Here is a 19,606-nt window from a genome sequence, read left to right on the forward strand (position 1 = left end):
CTGGGGGAACCTCTGAGAGGCTTCCTGTCTATGCATGACAGTGACCACACTGTCTGACTGTTCAAGACAATCTCCAAACATGTGTTTTTTTATGTGATACTTGTTAAATTTGAAAGTTAGTCATTCATAAAATTTTCTTGCAAATACTGAGAGGCCCAAACCTTAACAGCTAGCGGGCCAGGCTGCAGCGTGCCAGACGCGCTGTGGGCACCTTGGGTATATTTCCTTCCCACCCCAGCAGCAGCCCTCCCGAGTCGGGCCTGCTCCCCCTGCTTCTCACTGGGCTGGAACTCGCACCGTGGCCTGCGGGCGGGGCCTCAGCGCTCTCCCGGGGAGGCCCTGCGGGCTCTGTGCCGGCGCCTGTCTGAGCTGCCCCTTCAGCTAAAGCTGGTTTAAGGAAGTCACACAGCACGAGGGCAAGAAGAGCACCAGAGGACATGGTGATGGCGCACGGGGGAAGCGCTGGCGGGCACTGGGGCCGCGCCTGAGAAAAGAAAGCAAACATTGCACGAAAGTCAACAAAGATGTAAGGTATATATAAATAAGTATTTTTTAAAAAAAGAAAGTCACAAAGAAACATCTGCAGCTCCGTAACACAGCAAATCCGTGCCTCCTCTGCTAGGCCACGGCAGCCGCAGTCACCTGTGGGCAAATCCCCTCACCAAATGACTCTTTCCTTCTACTCTAGAGACTCAGAGGGCCTAAGACAGTCCATTTGTGTATTTGACAGATGTCTCTCTCTCCCACTGGACAAGCTCCAGTGAGACACACACTGTTTAGGGTTCTGCACATCTTCAGAACTAGCACAATGCCTGACTTAAAGAAAGGACTTAAGAAATACTGCATGAATCTAAAAAGAAAGGCTGGTGGTGCAGGGGTCTAAGTCTCCCTGGTGGTGCAGGGGTCAAAGTCCCAGCACTACCAAGCTATCACCAGCCACTGCAGCAAGAGTTCGATCCCCAGCCAGGGTGCAGCAGACCTCTCCTGTCCTGCCCGCTGCTCCCCTCAGCAGTGTTTCAGTAGATCTGCCTGTTCTGATTCCTACTCTGTCTCTGGTGAATCGTCTGAGCCTCCATACCTTGGGCCTGCACCCAGTTCTTATAACTATAAATAAATAAAACTAAATCTTAAAAAAAAATAGGCTGGGCCAGCAGGGGAAGTGAAAAGGTTCCACTCAATTCAGGTGAACTAAGGCCACCCCAAAAGGTCAGAGGCTTCCGGGAACCTTCTCAGGAGCCCCACTACGCTCCCTTAACTAGCGGACGGCTGGCCAGGCCCTGGACCCAGACAACCAGCAGGCCGGGACTCTCGTCACTGGGCCCTGTGCTCTCTGGCTTGTCCTGCCAGGGTCACATGTCGCCCGCGATGACCCTAGCCAATGGCCCAAGGGCGAGCCCAGCCCCTTCCCTGTGTGGCTACTGCTCGAGAACCTGGCTGCCAAGACAGCGCCCGCGTGAGCCGCCCTGATGTTAACACTGTGCTCATCGCAGACACGAGTGCTGCAGGCGACACACAGGTCACCTCCGACAGGCGGGAGCCAGCAGCACAGCGTGTGCAGAGGGAGGGGCGAGCAGGACCAGAACTCAGGTGGCCTGGGGCGCAGCGCCTCTGAGCGGGCCAAGGAGGAGGACAGGCCAGATGCAGAGGCCACACTGGAACAGCCTCAGGAGACGTGTTCTCCTCAGCACCGCACACGTGAACAATCGCAGACACACACAAACATGTTCCACTGGGCCACGATCTGTGAGAACTCGGTAGGCTTCGCACCGGAATGCAGGTTCCCGGCTTCTAGGGAGACCTGGCCTAGCCTGCAGAACAGCAGCAGGCCGGGGCGCAGCAGCTGCACAGAGGACAGTGCACGTCCTAGTTTGCCACAGTCACCGTCGCTCCCTACCGCTCTCCCATGGGACCTACATCACTTAAACACCGTTTTGTCTTTGTGGTCCATGCACCTTGGGGAAGCTGTTATTTTGTTCTTTCCCAGTAACAGCACCTCATGGGTGAAACATGCACAGGAGTGCTGTCTACTCCGTGTTCAGTAACCTACAATGGATCGTTCAAATCCACGCTTAGCCCAAGCCCAGATTTTCCTGGAATTCTTTTCAAGATTCTGATGAGGTTCCCTGAATCCCAGACCACCGTATACACCACCACCGCTGTACAAGTAGGATGCTGGCTTCTGCTTTTAGAGAAACAGACACAACAAAATAAGCGATGGTTGCTGGTCAGGAGCAGAAACAGGCCCAGCGCTGGCGACTTACACAACTTCTCTGAACATCCTGCTCTGTCTTAGCGAACATCTCAGACAGATCTCCATTCAGAATGACTTCAGCTAGCGAGTTCACCAGGGGCGCGTGATGTATAATTAGGAAGACCTGGTGAGAAAGAACAAATGGGATTTGCATTGAAGGTGAGTTGCCATCTGCTGCCGCAGGCAGGCTACAAACATCCTGTGCACGGCCGTGATCTCTTCTATGCAAAATCCCCAGAATGGGTCACATTTAGGCGAAATCAGCTACACTATCTCCTTCAAGTCTTTGCCCCGCCTTCATCCAGACTTGCCCACTTGGCCAGCTGCTCCTGGCGGAAGGAAGCGCATTAACGAGACTGTCCCTCACGGCTGAGTGAAGCCAAACCCGGCTGAAGTGGAGCAGCATGGGAAGGGAGCCGCCGAAGCAGCACACTCCTCCCCTCCACAGGCATTTCAGTGTCAAATTCGATTAAGATAAGGCTAGAAGGCACTGGCCCAAAGCTTCGGTTAGGCGGGGAGAGGGGCCAGCGCGTCTTGTTCCAATCAAAGACTTGGCCACAGGGCAGCGACACAGAGATTCCATTACTGGCAGGCGCTCCGACCCCCACAGTGGGTTTCGGGATTCCATGGCACTGGGGGGAGGTGTGGAAACTGTGGAGAAGAAAAACCGCACCAGTCCCAGACAGACCGAGGAGTGCCAACATGCAAACCCAGAAGGCGCTGGCCTGCCTAAGACGGCCCTGCCACGCCTCCCTGATGCCCAGCTTTGGTGGCAGGGCTTCCGGAATCAGCACGACAGCTGCCTGCGACCCGGCTCAGACGTGCCTGCTCACTGCTTTTAAAACGGGAAGGCAGCACGGAGCTGCGGGGTGGAGACGCACAGGCCCGGGAAGGGCGCGTGCGCATCGCGAGCTGTGCAGGGTGGGTCTCTCGACCCCAGCGCAGCTGTGGGCATGGTGGAGGGACGCGTGGCACCATGCAGGAATGTGACTGCTGTGAGGGGCTGTTCTGTCCACTGTAGGATTTTTAAGCAGTGTCTCTGGTTTCTACCCACTAGATGCCAACAGCATCCCCTTCCTCAGTCATGGCCACCAAAAATGTCTTGAGATGTGGCTGAAGGTCCCCTGGGGCGACAAACCCCACCCTGGGGTTTCTTGTAGCCAAGAACCCTGGTGGAGAACATCTCTAGAAGGAAACAGGAAAGCCCTGTAGCCAAAGCTGTGTCTGGGGAAAAAATCAGGGGACTGACGGAGAGCAACAAGGAATGTTAGTTTGTCCTTCTTCGAACTCTTTAACTTTAAAAAAGGAAATGTTAAGGGAAACAAGGAACGGCAGAAATGAGTGAGTACTGGCGGCCACCGGGAGTGAGGCTGCTGCCTGGGGGTGAAGAGTTCCCCAGCGTGTCTCTGTGTACTGGCAGAAGAGTGCGAATATACTGCCCGAATAATCACAGTACAAATTAAGGGTACAGATGTGTTATCTGCTTTACAAAAAGCACTTTTGTTTTTAAAACATGGAGATAGTGACTATTAAGGATACTACATAGTCTGATCAGGAGAGTTAAGTCCTGTCCAGGGTTATGGTAGGCAGCTAGATGCTATCAATGTTGGTGGTGATGATGGTGGTGGCAAAGTTGGTGATGGTGGGGGTGATGCAGTGACGATAAGGATGGTGCTGATGATGGCAGTGACAGTGGTGATGATGATGATGGGGATGGTGGTGGTGATGGTGGGGGTGACGATGGTGGTGATAGCGGTGATGATGGTGGTGGTGATGGCGGGGGTGACGGTGGTGATGATAGGGATGGTGGCGATGGTGGTGCTGACAGTGGTAAGGATGACGATGGGGATGGTGGTGATGGTGATGATGGTGGGGTGGTGATGGTGACGATCGTGATGATAGGGATGGTGGTGGTGATGACGGTGATAGTGGTGGTTTCTTACCTTCCTCATGGTCAAATTTCTGACTCACTTCCATCTAATCATAAAGCCAAACCCAACTGCCAAGTCCACTCATTCCAAATCTCCACTGTGCCCCATGTATGCGTGTGGCCTCATCTGATCATTTCGTCATTCTTCCCTTCCTGTAGTGGGCATCTACTAAGGCCTTCAGGCAAGGTCAACTGAGGCCCACCGTGCAGGCCCATGGTGTCCAGGGCATGCCTGCCCCTGACGCTCAGTAGTGTGAGCAGACTAGCCCCAAAGAGTTGGGTGGGCGTGTCCACACCACGCATTCACTTCTGCAAGGCAGCACCCCCAGCATGTAAATGAACGCTGGGAATGTGCATATTCCTGGTCTTGTAGCTGTGCATGTAGAATCATCTGGAAGGACACTTTGATTCTTCTTAAGAATGCAGAATCACACCTGGCCGGAGGTTTTCACACATCCCGGCAGCACTATAGTTAACAGTGAGTGAGGGGAGGGACCTTACTACTCAGGCTGAGGAACAGATGACAAGCCGCGCGTTCTGTGAGAGGCTGAGAAAAATGATGAGGTTATTAGTCCTTCACTAAGAAAACAAGACCGTGGGGTTCTCAGACAAAGGTGCGCCTGTCCCCTGGCTCCTGGAGACCCTGCCCGTGGCGTTGACAACTGAGAGATCCTGAGGGTGCTTTCCATGGGATTCCTGTGGCTGAGCATCTGGCCGGCTCAGGTCCTCCCGGACTCCCAGAGCCCCAGCAGGAGATGCTGGTGGACTTATAACGAGGTGGCAGAGAAAGCTGCCAGGAGTGGTGGGGGCTTACACAGGGCTCTGGTGTACAGAAGGGGCATTCAGAAGCCCCAACACCAGGGGATTATGCTGGGGTGACAGGGGACCCCAGGTCAAGATTCCACGAATGGACAGTGAGCAGGCCCCGGGCTGACCCCCCTGAGCTCTGCATCTATTTTTCTCAGGTCAAGGGCAGACAGCCACCTCAAACTCCAGAAGGACCAGGGACCAAGTGAGAAGGACATTCTCTGAGCACAGCAAATAAATAACCCGTGGCCCCGCAGAAGTGGGAACAGGGCTCTGGGCAAACGTTTGACTACTTGACAGTCTAATGAGATGGCCTGAGAGTCTGGACTGCCTGTAATAAAAATATTTTCAAAGTTATGTAACTGGGTCGCCATGGAGTTTTTCCCTTCTTGTAAATATTACATAATTATGAGACGGAAACACACTCGTTGAAGAGGGCAGGCGGACAAATTAGCTCAAGACACAAATCTGGGAATTGAGGCTGCTACAAGATACCTTCCAGAAGGTAATCTGAAACCAGAATCAGGACAGAAGCCTTCCCAAGCAGCCTCGTAGCAGAAAATTGTTAAGCCAAGGTTGTATGCCCAAACCTTCAGTTTGGGGGCGTCTTTCAAATGCCATGAGCAAGCTTCATGCAAGCCACGTTTCCAGGGTACTTAGAACATTCTTGGCTGTTTTGGAAACCTCAGTCCCCATGGTAAAAAAGCAACTCTATTTGCTCTTTACCATGCCAGGCTTGATTTATTTTCCATTTGTCTTTGAATTTCCATCCACTACCATGAAGAGGGTGCCCAGCGTCTTGACTCAGCGTCTGGAAACTAGAACCCCCATTTCCTCTTATTTATTGAAAGTTGGGGAACACTGAAAGAGAATATGAAGCGATATGGTCTGGGAAATTCCTGGAAGGCAATCGCATTCCAAGGACCCCCTAAATGTGCTGGGGACCCAGACAAACAGTCAGACATACCTGCGACAGGAGATAGAGAGAAACAGGCAGGCTGATTTTCGGTCGTTCTCCTCCCTGGTGAAGGGGAAGGGAGAGAGAAAGGGGTCAGATCACCCAAAACTCTCATATGAAGCCAAAGCCACCTGTTGCAGTGCCTGTCCCCAGGCTCCTCCCACCCCAGGAGCGCTCCCCTGGGGCTCGCCCTCAGTGGGCCCACAGGATAAACTCCCAGCCCCGCCCACCCAGTGGCGCCTGAGAAATCTTCCTCTGTCCGCCAGATCAGAGGCTGGACTGAGAGAACTGGGTCTTTCAAACACCAGGAACATCCACGCCACCCTCGGGGACACTGAGAGCTGGGGGCGGAGGCCGGGTCTAAGGGAGGAACTTCCAAAATTGGAGGCAAAAGCAGTTTGGGGCACCCTGGCCTTAGGAAGCCCCATTCACATGGCGCTTCAGTGGGCTTTAGCTCCCTCCAACCGGGGGTGATCTGCGGGGCCTCCTTTTGCTCAGGGAGGAACCGCCCTGCCCAAGGTCAAGAGCACGCTCAGGAAGGGGCAGCATTTGAACTCAGGTCTAAAGCTCTATTTCCCGTGCTCGCTCTCTGCTCCCAGGGCTACCTCGGGTAGATTTAGCTATTTACTTATGTTTTGAAAGAACCTTCACAGCCTATCCCAAAGCAAGTTGCAATCCTTTGGGACCTGGCCACAGAGGCTAAACCCCTGCAAGAGGCCATCTGGCTGACCCCCCTCCAAGGACATCTGTCCATGAAGCCCAGGAGGCCCTGAGCAAAGGCTTCTCCTCCCTGAAGCAGCAGCTCTCACAGGGGACCCGAGAACCGGTGGCTCAGACTCACTGAACCCACCGGATCCACCAGAACCCCTGTGCATTCTAACGGGCACTAGCCCCACGGCGGGTGCCCCAGGCCTGCCAGCTGTGCCCGTCCCTGCCGTCCATGCTGTTGCCCAGATGGCCCCACGCCGATCAGCCTGGCGGAGCAGAAAGCCAGTGGGGCTGAGGACACAGAACAGGAGGGTGTGGAGACAAACCCCTAAACGCGCGGCTTCCGGCTTCTTCCTGACGCCAGTGCTTGCCCCTCACTCACTGTCACGGCTTGTCCCACCCTCAGGAACCCCGAGGGCGCGTGTGCACCAGAAGGAGCATCTCTCGGGCTCCAAGTCCCTCTACTCTGGCGGAGAGTGAGGAGAGGAGATGCACACGCTGAGGGGGTGGCGCCATGCTCCCCACGTTATGTATTTATGGAAATGAACGGCAAATCGATGCCACTGGATTAAAGACAAGTAAAAAAAAAAGCCTGAACGGCTCGCACAGCGTGGCCCCCTTCAAGGCGACCTCCCCGCCCCCCGAGGAGGCCGGCGGCCCCGCGCACCTTGTCCTGGTTCTCCAGCGAGTACACATAGAGCGGCAGGAAGAGCCTGTTGAGCAGGTGGTCGGTGAGCACGTCGTTGAGGAACTCGCAGTTGATGATCAGGATGTCGTTGAGATAGTGCAGGTGGTCCAGGTGCTCAGCCACCAGGTCGCTCAGCTTGCCCCGGTTGCGGTGCCTGCCAGGAGAAGGCCCACCTCAGCCCGGAAGCCGGAGCGCGGCGCCAGGCCTGGAGTGGCCGGCCTGAGACTCAGCCTCTGGCGTGCTCTCGCTCACACAGCAGATACCGAGGCGGTCTCGGGGAGACCGATCCTGACCCACTGGTGGGATCTGGTCCACTGCGACTGATTTCAGGGGGCTCCTGGGGGTTCCCCCTACCCTCTGGGGGACTGCGTCCTACGCACACCCCCCACCAGCCAGTGGGGTAAACAGAGTCAAAGCTAGCTAAGCTCACAGCTGGCCCTTTCACAAGCACGGCCACCAGCCAACGTGGCGGGATGCCTGGCTCCCGAGATAAGCGCTATTAATGGAGCAATAAATCTGGCTAATTAATTATTCCAGAGGCGCACCGAGACAAAAGCAGGCCTCGGAGGCTACGTCTGCCCCAGGGGCCCAGGCCATGAGGGGACGGAGCTCGAGGATGGTACCCACCCCTCCCGCCAGCCCACAGGGGACTTGTTTCCTCTCTGTGGGGAAGGGGGTATCAGTCTCACACTCCCAAGGATGGAGCCCCAAACCAGCCAGTGGGCACCCTTGCCCCACACCCAAGGAGCAATCTAGCTGGGTGGAACATTCATTAGTGATCACCCAAGTAATAGATGGCTATTTTAGAAGACAAAAAAAAAAAAAAAAAATGAAAGCAAAAAGAAGTCAAAATCTCTGAAAGCCCTACCATGACCCAACATTCTGGGCCTCCATATTTCTGGGTCTCCCTGGACTGATGTCAAAGCACAGGGATTTATCTACCTATGCATCTGACTGTCAGGCTTTTGAAAAATGAAAACAGGCCCATTTCTGCTCTTCTTACTCGGTTCTGGATAATTTCTCCTTGTCACACTTCAGTAGATGGATTCTAGCAAGGACGTGCTGACGCCTGAGGTGATGCACACCTATGGGCCCACTGCCCACCTGGGGCAGGAACACTTTATACACGTTTTGCAAATGTTCCCCCCATTTAGCGAATTAACTATGGAAATTTTTCTGCAGTAGCATATTTAATACACTTTACCCTTAAAGCCTTCAGCTGAAAGAAGTCTTAGCAAAGTAGCAAGTGCAGAGGGTTTTAAAATCAAGCTGGTAACCAAATCTAGCAGGTTCCAGCTCTTCAGCTACTTCTGTGGGGAGCCCCGCCCCAACAGCCATAAATCTGCAGGACCGCTACTTGGCATCGAGTCCTCTCGGCAATGAGCTGTTGACAGAGCTTCCGTGTCCACTCCGTCTTCCCCCAGTGGCCACCAGTGACTGGTGTCCACTTATGGAAACTGCTCGCCACGCCGAGGACTGGGTGGTCACCTCCCAGATACGAAGTAACTGTGTGGACTTTCCTCACAGTGTCCCACGACCGGCCTGCCCATCCCACCTGCCAGTCACCTGTCCTCACTCCCTTCCCAGAGTGGGAGCAACTATCCCACCGCTCCAGGAAGACTCGGGACTCCCAGCCCCTCGGGTGTCCAGAGCTGCTGGCCTGGGCTATGACCCTCACTGGTGGTGACCTGGCCGGCAGGGAGACCTCTGGCCCAGTGTGGACACACTTCCAGGTGCCCCACCCGGGAGGCGCTCCTGGCTCGGAATGGGTAAGGCCGGAGACCTGCCCACGGCCCTCTGTGCACATCATGCCCGTGACGCAGGGCGGAGGCTAGGAAACCCCACTTGGGGAAAGGGATCAAACACGCGGGGGGGGGAGTGCACGGGACTATGGTGATGGCACACGGGTGACTTGGTGATGGGAAACCCGCGGGGATTACAATTGAGATGAAAAAAAAAATGTACAAATGATGTAAAAATAAACTGTTATAAAATAAAAAGAAAGAAACCCCACTTGGGAACTTCTACTCATCATCCCAAATCAGCATGCTAGTCACTAAAGAGAAAATGACTGAGCTATAGCTCACACGCCATAAAATGCACCCATTTAATGGTGACCGCGCGGTTCTGGTGTAGGCCCAGCACCTCAGCCACCAGCACCACCAGCAACGCTTCACCCCCGCCCCACCCAAGCAAGCCCCCCCACACACGCTAGTCACTCCGGTCCCCGGCGACGCCACCCCCAGCGGCAGGGCGGCACTCACCCTCTGTCGGATGGGCCTATTCTGGGCATGTCCTAGAAACAGAACCACATGCGCCCTGGGCCATGGCATCTGGCTCCTTTCGCTTACTCAAGCGCTTCCAGAGTCCTGGTTTGCAGGGGGAGCCTCGCTCCTCTGTGCTGCCAGACACGGCTCCACGCCGTGTGGTCTACTGTGCCCTGACAGTTGCTGGTGACGGGCATGTTTCCATGCCTGCCACGTGCCAGCTGCCCGGCAGCCCATCGAAGGGTGTGCTGCGTTCCCTGACTCCACTGCCCGCTGGGAGATACTTGGGCTGTTCCAACTCCCCACCGCTCCTAACAGGCGGGCAGCCCCTGTCAGAGCTCAGCACCCACAGCCCGCACGCAGGTGAGGACGCGTTTGTGGTTCCCCGACAGAATCGCTCCCCTCCCTGTCACTGTCCACCTAACGTGCGCGGGGGTCACTTACTCCTCGTCAGTCTGCACACAGTTATCCAGTTCGATCACGTGGCTCCCGATGAACCAGACCAAGTTGGAGAAGTAAGGGACAGCCGTTTTATCTCTGATATAGTGCAGCATGGCCTGGTTATCCACTGAGAAAATCCACAAAAGAAGAGAAAATAAGTCACGCTACCAAAAATAACTGGGGAGAGATTCAACAATAACAGCACCACCACCACGATGAAAAGCTTTCTCCTATCATCTCAGTCTTTTCTGTCTTTCCTGGAAATAACCTGAACATGGTTGTCTTAAGCCCAAAACTAATCTCATCCAGGCAGTGCTTATGCTATTGTTACCGTTAGTAAAGTCAGTGAACTGGGCGGTAGAGCCTCACGGCGTGCTGAAGGCACCCACCCCGGCCGCGTGGCCAGCTAGAGGCCAGGAGGCGACCCCACGCTCAAGCAATTTACATGTGAGGATACGTCAAGAAAGTGGAAAAGCAGAGGTTAATAACTTACATGACACTGGAATAAGGAACACAGGAATCGTCATGGAAGGAAAGGCAAAAACACGACAGTTAACAGGGTTAGGAGCTGGGACGGGAGACAGCTGCTCACAGGGAGAGAGCAGGAGGCTTCATCTAAACTGAAAGGCACAGGTTAGAAGAGAGCGAGCGAGAACAGCGCAGGGCAGCAGCACACGGGCTGGGGCTTGGCCGGGTCGCAAGCCTGGAAGCCGGAGTGTGGCCAGCGACTGGGCGAGCGAAGCCACCAGACCCAGGGCGCCGTGTGAGGGGCTGACCGGGGGCCCACAGCGGCGGCCGCTTCCCAACACCAGCTCACTGCTGGCCTGCAGGGCAGCTAAATCTGCACTTTCAAGTCTGATCACACGTATGCACAGACGCAAGAAGACTGTTACCCCAAACGACCCAATCAGTAAATACACATATATATATATACTTGTAAGCAACCCTAACCAGCTGCTTAAAAACACGTCAGAGGGCTGGATTCGACTCTCAGGCCTTCAGTTTGTGACCTCCGGATGGACCTCGTTGGCCTCTTAGAAAGCTCTTCAGTTTAAGGCAGTCCCAGAACTAGATGGAATGAGCCCTGGGGAACCCCTGCGCCCCACCCCCCAATCCCCCAGTGGGGTCATCACGAGCAGTAACATCACAACTCAGCAAAGGTTAAAGTCCTTTGACCTCTGAGAAAATGGAGTCCCAGCTCCAGCTTGGTGACTGCAGGAGGAAAAAATAACTAACTAGGCAGAGAACTCCCAAGGCGTTGCTTTGAGGGCACTTTCAGTTCAGGAACCGTGTGGGCCAGGCCCTGCTAGCGCCGGCTTCTCCAGGAGGCAGTGCTTGGGCCTTAAGTACAGGTTGAGAAGAGGGATGGCTGGCTGGGCCTGGCTGCATTGAGGAGCCGGTACTGCCCCCTGCTGCTTGTGGCGTGAAATGCTTTTATACATTTTTTAAGAGCAAGCCCGCCTTCTGGCTGTGCTGACGCCCCAGGCCAACACACCAAAACTTAAAAGTGTCACTCAAAAGACGCCGTTCCTGTAGGTGATATGCCATGGCGGCTGCAAGCTGCAGTGCGCCTCCTGGGGGGCGTTCCTACCTCTGCTGTTGGCCCCCAGACTTGAACATACAGAGCTGAGCCGCTGAAAGGCCGTGGTACAAAAGGTAATGCAAGGGGCGAGCGCAGTGTTCAGTGAGCACAAGCACCATTCGCGGGCCCCTCTCACCCCTGAGAATCGCCAGGGCAGACTCATGCACAAGAGCTAGCTGCCAAGTTAGCACCCACCACGGCAGAGCGGCCAGGAGACCTACCTTTGTAGACGTTCAAGGTGATGGTTCTGACAGCAATTCTAACCATGCTTTCAGGGTGGTTGAAAAACTTGATGGCTTCTGTGTACAGGGCAAAATCATTCGTGTGCTAAAAGCAAAGAACCGAGAATGAGTTGCAGGCCGCCTTTGCCAGGCCTGCCCCCACCCCCGCTTTCTGAACCTTGCAGAGATGCCAACAAAAGACACAAAAAGCTACCAAGTGAACCTGAAGTCGGGGTTCCTTCCCAATGGGGAACGTGGGAAGGGATGGGGCGGCAAGACCATGGAAGAAACAGAAAAGGGTCAGACAGCGCCGGGCTGGCTTGGTGATGTGTGAGACCGCTCCTTAGCGGCGTGATGGTCTGTAACGAAGTATCTGCCTACAGAATGGGGATAAACGGCTTGCACTGCGTGATCACGGGTATGAATTGAGACCATTCCCCGCGCAGTGCTCAGCCCGGGCCCAATTCCTAATAGACGCAGCAACTGGGAGGGCAGAACGTTGGGATTTTGAAGCCAGAGCGATGCTTCTGGAAGAACCCACTGTGGCCTTTAAGGCAGCGGGGAGCTTTCGAGCAAGCTCACCCCACAGTGGGCTTGGAGAGCCAGTCTGTACCAAGTGACGAGGCATCAACTGTCCAGGCGAGCGTGATGTATGACTGCGAATGGAAGCTCTGGCTACTATAAACTCCTTTATTTGGAAATATGAGTCTGTAAACGTTATCATGGTGAAAGAGGTGCTCAGGAATCTTCTGACATTAAAAGGGGATCATCAAAATGGACAAGTGGTTCAGAACCACAGAACTCTACCACGGGGCCTAAGATGGGCCTCGGAGCGGCGCCTAGATCCACACGGCGCTGCTCTGCTGCCCTCTGCTGGCCAGTCTTCACATGACTCTGAGCCCCTGGAGGGCGACCGCAGGAGTGTGGGGAAGTGGAGACTGGCAAGCTCCAGGAAGGTGACAACTGTCTACTGAGGACAGGCCCTCAGAGCGTGAGAAGACAAGTGTCCCCTTAACAAGTGCGAGCTGGCAGTGGCCACCTAGGAGGAAACCAAGCCCACCATGGAGTGAGCTTGCTCGAAAGCTTCCGGCTGCTTCAAAGACCACAGGGGGTTCTTCCAGAAGCTTAGCTCTGGCTTCAAAATCCCCGCATTCTGCCCCCCCAGCTGGCGCACAGGAGTGCAGCTCTCCCAGGTGGGGGAAAACCTGGTCCCCTCTAGCTGGACTTGGGCGTCTTCTGCCCGGGAGGCCTCTGGGGAGTGCTGTCAGCCATCTGTCCTGGGGCATGTCCCTGAGTCCCTACTATGTGTGGCTGGGGCCACACAATGTTAATTTTTCAAGCTGTCACACACTGATGGCTGGCAGTTGGCATTCCTTCCACCTAAGGCCGGCCCTTCCCATATTCACATCAGTAAACTGGACAAAGAAAGTCAGGTGCAGGGGACTTCCGCCACATCATCTGACAGCGGCTGGATGCATTTGGCCCTAATTCAGAGCTGTGTGGGACTAGGGGCCGGCTCCCAGTACACACCCACCCAGGGCCGCGGTCACCACTGCAGACACCCACACACGCAAACACCAGGTGGCTGGCGGAATCTGGCCTCCAGGTGGGTCCTCAGGGATCCTCACCTCTTGTCTCCAAGAGGACCCCTCTGACATCTTGAGTCAGGGCGGGCCTGTGCGACCTAAAGAATATGGCAGAGGTGATGTGTCCTCTGGGGCTGCCATAAAGGCATCACGCCTTGCCTCAGTCTCCTGGGTCACTTGTTCTGGGGAAAACCAGCCACCGTACCATGACGCCAGGCAGGTTGTATCACCAAGGCCTCTGGCCAACAGCCAGCACCAACTAGCTAGTGAATGCATAAGTCATGTGAGAAGCAGATCCTCAACCCCAGTCCAGCCTCCAGATAACACAGCTGCACGACTGAGTCAGGACTTCCAATTCCCAGCAGGGAAATGTGGCACAGTTTTGACCAGTGTGGCATAAGAGGAAGTCCACTGGGAGACTTCTGGGAGCAGTTACTTTGGGAGTTAAAAAGGGACACGGGGAGGAACATGATCTCATGAGGTTTTTCGGCAGTTGTGTGTGAGTGTGTGAGGTTTGGAACTGCTGCAGCCATCCTGAGACCATGAGGCATCGACCTGAGGTCAGATCCAGCTGTATGGTCTGCACAACAGGAAGTTGGAAACGCCTGGGCCTGAGATGGGCTTGAGCCAAAAATGAGCCAGCCCCAAAGAGCAGCATCCGCACCTTTGGGGACCTTCCTGGCCCAGGTCCTTTTCATTGTGAGAGCAGCAGCAATTTATATATTTAAGTTGCTCGTGTTTCTCCCAGTAATGCCAGGGATGTTAGCTTGTAAAGGGCAGCAGTGGTTTTGCCTTTAGGGAGCCAGGTTTATGCTTGAAGATTTGATGACTTCTGTTCATTTAATTCGACTCTCAGAAAACCTACAACAGCTTGCTTTCATGCCTGTTCCTCAGGCAAGGAAACTGAGGCTCAGAGGACGGGGACTTGTCTAAAGCCACAAAGGAGGGAAGTGGCCAGTCAGTTTGGACTTCTGTTCCTCCCAGGGGAACATGGCCCCAAGCCAACTTCTGGGAACTTCTCCCCGCTAGGTAACAGAAATGGAACGGTGTGTTAAAAATAGAAGTTAAATTTTAAAGTGAAACTTTTCGATGCATGCCCAGGCGAGAGAACTGCGCTGAGGCTCTGGAAACAGGCCCACGGCTGCCCATTGGAAGGCGGCTCAGACTGGCCACCAGCTTTCATCCCACTGTGCACCCCGGCAGTTACTCACCTCATTGTAAAAGAAGTGGACGGTGTGGTTGTTGAGTTTTAATGAGAGGGTTTTCAGGAATGATATATAATATGCCATAATCTCCTCATCGGAAAAGTCAAACTTATGGACAATGATAGAATTGACATAGTTATTAGAGAGCAAATAATCTAGAGGGAGAAAAACAAACAAACAGGCCACGAGTTAGTGGTGCCGGAGGGAGCGTGGCAGAGCCAGCCAGAGAGAAGCCAGGGCGCGGGAGCCTTCTGCTGGGTGGCCAGGCTCTGCAAGCGAACAGGGAGAAGCTTAAGCTGTAAACAGCAAAGCAAGCGGCCCGTGCATGGCCCCTGGATTTCAGAGCAATGTCTTAGAAAGGCCGGCCCCCTCCCACAGCAAATACAAGAAAACACTCCAACATTTTCTTTCTTTGCTGGCAAAGTTCAACCTGAGAGCTGGGGGCAGGGAGATGAGCTGGGGCGTGGGCGTTTTCACAAACCACCCACTCATGAGGGTAAAGAACACTTTGGGTTATAAAAAGCTGCCCCACTTTGCCATCAAAAGTCACACCGTCATTGCTGAGTGCCGCAGAGGGCTGAGTGTGGTTTCCTTCTCCTACAGAGCCGCGTGCTGAAACACGAGGGTGCTCCCGACCCAACTGCCTCTGAGGTCTCAGGCTCCCAGAAGGCGCTCAGACAGGCTGATGGACTTGCCTGAGGACACGGCGACGGGAAGTCGCAGCGATGGGCCCTGGGCTGAGGTCCGATGCCCAAGCCTGCCACCACAGGCTCTCACGGGCCCAACCAGTAAAACCGGGTGACAAGGGCTGTGGGCCCCAGGGACCACTTAGGGCATGGCTACCCCGCCGGGCACTCCGACCCTGCAGAATCGCAGGCCTGAAGGGGGCAGCGTCTGACTGTGTGAGGGAGGCGGAAAACCAAAGGAACGTGCACCTCCTGGTTTGGAATGCTGCCCCAGATCCACTCGCTTAAATATCTGATTTTACTGATTCACCGTTCGTGCGCCTCGCTGTAATCTCGGAGGACAGCTTCACACCCCAACGGGGTGGCTAACCCTGCTCCCACAATGCTGCAAGGCCCTTCCCACCACAGCCCGCCTCTGCCCCTGCTGGCACCCGTACTGTGCTGGGCCACTTGTCCGTATGTCCTGCCACAGGTGCGCGGGCTGCCACAGCGGCGCCGACCCACCGAAACAGGTCTAGAGACCAGCTGCGCCGGGGAGCGCGGCTCGTGCCGGCCTCACTGCCATCTGGGCCCTCTGCATCTGCCCACCAGCCCCCCCACCCCCCGACAGGTAAAAGATGAAGGGGAAACACCTGCCCTTGGTGGACGACACAGTGAGGGGAGGGGGCTCCGAGCCCCCCGGTCTGGCCTGCAGCCCAAGGCCTGGAGCTCATCAGCCCCGTGTGCTCCGGAACCGAGCACGGGCTCTCGTGGGCAGGCCTGTAGGAGCTGGTGCGCGCGCCCGCGTTTGAGAGGCCACAGGCCACCCAGCCTCCCAGCTGGGCTACCAGGGAAGCTGCTGGGTTCAACCGGTGAACAGGAGCAGCTGAGCTTTAAAAGCAAAGCAAGCGGCCCTGTGCACGGCCCTGGATCGCAGTGCCGGGCCCGGCTCCTGGGCTGAGCTGCACTGCCGGTACCTTTCTCCCAGGGCTTCGCGCAGATGAAGGCAGTGAGACAGTGGGGGCACAGAGCGAGCGCCCGTCCTGCAGCAGCTGCTGCTGTCCCCCATGTTGCTGTCGCCTGGAGAGCCCTGCCCATGTCATCACGTTCAAGACCAAAGACGGTGCTCGTGGGTGAATCACAGTGCTCATGGGTGAAATAACCCCTGGAGTCACTTGGTACCAAAGCAGTCCCCTACCGCGGCCAATCGAGTGTACCCGAAGGCTGTCTGGAGCCACCAAAACCGGCATGTGCACCCAGGAGCAGGGGCACGAGAGCCCAGCGCAAGGGGGCTCGCGGGAGGCGTGCAGACAGGCCTGGAAGTCCGTAGGGAGGCCGCTCCCCATTCTAACCCTCCCTGAGGAGGTCTCAGGCCCCTGCGCAGAGGCCGTGGGCCCGAGGTGAGGGCGCTCCCTCCCTGTGTTAAATGTGAGGTTCCCCGCACATACCACCAATCCTCAGCTTGACCGCGTGCAGTGGGACACAGATGGGATCTTAAGTATTGTGACTTTGTGCTTTAAAGACCCCCCCAAATCTTAGGGGCCCAGCTGGATGACCTTGTGCAGTATAGACCCCTCCAAGCACTGGCCCATGGGCCGCTTCCTAGAAGCTCCCTCTCCAAAGACGACCCCGGATCTGACCCGTTTCCACACATCCTGCTTCCCACACACGTCTGGCATGCCTGCTTCTGCGCGCCACGAGGGAGGCCGTCCTCTGCTATGTGCCACCTGGCAGTCACTCTGGAGAAGCCACAACCTGCCTGCCTAGCACTGTGCCCTGGACAGCAGCCCGGGGACGCCGGGGGCCTGGGGGACACGACCATGAGCCCCACAGTGACTGGGGGCGGCTCCGCACCCCAGCGGCACAGACGCCTGCACGGCCGCCTTGACCAGCCCTCAGCCACGTCGAGCCGGGACAGCCACACGCTCCAAGCTTCCCCAGCGGGGACTTTTCCAGGGCCTCCAGGAGAGGACAGCGTGGGTGATGGGGCCACTGGAGGAGCAGCGGCGATGCCTTTAACACTTGGCAGGGACTTTTCTACTCCCCCTCACCACGTGGTCAGCCTCCTGTGGCAGCCTATTTTATAATAAGCCCAGGAGTCTGTCGATGACCTCAGTCCCCCAAGCCTCTGACTCAGGTCACACACCCAACGGGCAGCAGGTGCACTTGTAAAATGGCAGTTTGTAATAGTGAAAATCTGGAAACCACCTAAATGCCCGTGGTCAGGTTGAATAAGTTTGGCCCAGCGAGATACAGCCCTTAAGCCAAGGGAGGTGAGGACCCAGGATGTGGACGGTCTAGGGTGCTGGGGAGGTGGGGACGGAGAGGTCCGTGATCCCACAGAAACGGCACTTTCTATTTTTTGCTTGATTTTGTCGTTGTTTTGTAACAAGGACACTGTCTGTCTATGATTAGAAAACAGAAATAAAAGCAATCACCCTCTCGTCCACCTTTTATAGCAGGCACCACCAGATTTTGCCCACGTTGTGCCATAAATCGGTGAATCCCCGGGTGCCTGGTGCTGCCCAGATTTTGCCCAGAGCAGGCTGTCCTCACTCCCAGCCCGCAAAGTCCTCACACAGTGCTGTCAGCTGGAAGCTGACTTTAAGCAAAACAACATGTGATGACAGCAGAATCCAGAGCGATGTCCCTTCACTCAGCGCCAGCTGGACATGTGTTCTCCTCAGGCGTTATCACAAAAAAGCCGCTTCTTGAGCCCAGCCGTAAAGGAAGGCCGTGTGATCCTGAACCCCCAGAAACCTTTGTGGCCCGACCCCACCTTCAGGCAGTAGCCCTGTGGCCAGCTGGGCTTAGAAGGGTTACCAGAGGGCAGAGGGGTGTCGCAGAGTTAGCGGTAAAACCAACTCGAGTGGGCCCCAGCCGCACCGGCCTCTGCGCAGCTGTCCGCACTGCTCTGACACTCAGCCCTGAAGCTGCTCCACGCCCAGGCACTGAGGCAGAAGCTCATCTTGGAGAGTTCACGCCCAGGGCACTCGGGAGAAAGTGGTAGCTCTGGGTCTGGGACCCAGTTGAATCTGAGGCCAGGGCCTGTACCCCCGAGCTGGGTCTTCCCCTCTTGGAGTTTTCAGAGACCGCACGCGATTCATATCCAGCCTAATGACAACTGATTAACAAGGGAAACCACGCAGGTAGAGTGAGTCAAGTCACTGCTGTCAACTTGTCCTTCACCGGGAAGGAGAGGAGCCGCTCCTGGCACAGCAGTGCCCTCTAGTGGCCGCTCCCGAGCGCCGCTGCCGCGACCAGGCTCCTTCAACCACCAGGTCCTCCCAGTACCAGCGGTTCTCAGGGGTGTGTCCACCATCTCCCCCTCCTCCCACCCACAGGAACTGCCACCATCTCTTCCTCTTTCCAATTCCAGACACCATCTTGGGGACCTAAATCCTGCTCCTGACACAGGTTCCATTCCTGTCTCCTCTACTTCTCGTGGGCAGGCGCTGGGGCTAGGTGGTCATCTAGGAACACTATAGTGAGGGCAGGCATGGGATTGGGATCCACCAATCGGCCTCAGCATGGCTGGTATTTTGGGCTAGATAATTGGCGGGGGGGGGGGGGGGGGCTGTTAGCTGTGGGATATTTAGCAGCATCCAGGACTCACCCACGAGAATCTCTCTAGCTACTGACAAAGGCCCCGGGGCACGGTCAGTCCCGGCTGAAGAGCACCGGCTGAGCCTGGCCGCCTACAGCTGGTCACCTTGGACCGCTACCCCAGCCACTCTGGCTGTTAAACCCAAACTCTCCGCATTGCAAACCAGTGCCCACCTGCTGGCATGGCTGCGTCACGTGCAGAACCCGAACTTGGCAGGGGCACAGGGACAGCAGTGGCTGGGGTGGGATCCAGAGCCCACGCCATGGCGCATCCTTGCCTGAGCTCCCCCTTACCCCGCTGCTCCAAGGCCCCCAATAACAAATTATAAAGAATCATCCAGCGGAGGAGAGCACTCTCTTGGCCCATCACAGTAACCCACCACACAGGGACAAACGAGGTGTTACAGACGAGACTATGTGCCCCAAATTCATACGGTGAAGCCCTAACTCTCAGTGTGACTCTGCTGGGAGATGGGTATGGGGGGCATCAGGATCATATGAGGTCAGTGGAAAGGCCCAGTGTCGTCATCAGGGAAGCAATACCAGCTCCACTCCCCCCCACCAGCCCCCAGCCCCCTCTTCAAACAGAGGAAAGCCACTGTGAGACACAGAAGGTGGCCAAGTGCTGACTAGGAAAAGAGGCCCTGGCAGGACCAACCCTGACAGCACCTTGAACTGGGACTTGTAACCT

General features: G+C 55.8%; 1 protein-coding gene across 6 annotated transcripts in view; it reads right to left on the reverse strand.

Annotated features, from left to right (window-relative positions):
* The window catches only part of CLEC16A (C-type lectin domain family 16, member A), a 168,878-nt gene that overhangs the window by 137,292 nt on the left and 11,980 nt on the right, over nucleotides 1-19,606 (reverse strand). For 3 of the 6 annotated variants that reach the window (XM_004691757.2, XM_012731951.1, XM_012731953.1), the window contains exons 4-10: nucleotides 14,651-14,799; nucleotides 11,854-11,959; nucleotides 10,544-10,549; nucleotides 10,054-10,177; nucleotides 7,322-7,496; nucleotides 5,956-6,009; nucleotides 2,262-2,375 (exon numbers count right to left, since the gene is read on the reverse strand). In XM_004691757.2, the coding sequence (XP_004691814.1) occupies nucleotides 2,262-2,375; nucleotides 5,956-6,009; nucleotides 7,322-7,496; nucleotides 10,054-10,177; nucleotides 10,544-10,549; nucleotides 11,854-11,959; nucleotides 14,651-14,799 (728 nt within the window). The remainder of the gene's footprint in view (nucleotides 1-2,261; nucleotides 2,376-5,955; nucleotides 6,010-7,321; nucleotides 7,497-10,053; nucleotides 10,178-10,543; nucleotides 10,550-11,853; nucleotides 11,960-14,650; nucleotides 14,800-19,606) is intronic. The other 3 variants (XM_012731955.1, XM_012731952.1, XM_012731954.1) reach the window with 2 other exon arrangements.

Source organism: Condylura cristata, unplaced genomic scaffold (assembly GCF_000260355.1).
Source record: "Condylura cristata isolate star-nosed mole 26May11 unplaced genomic scaffold, ConCri1.0 scaffold00032, whole genome shotgun sequence".
Taxonomy (NCBI): domain Eukaryota; kingdom Metazoa; phylum Chordata; class Mammalia; order Eulipotyphla; family Talpidae; genus Condylura; species Condylura cristata.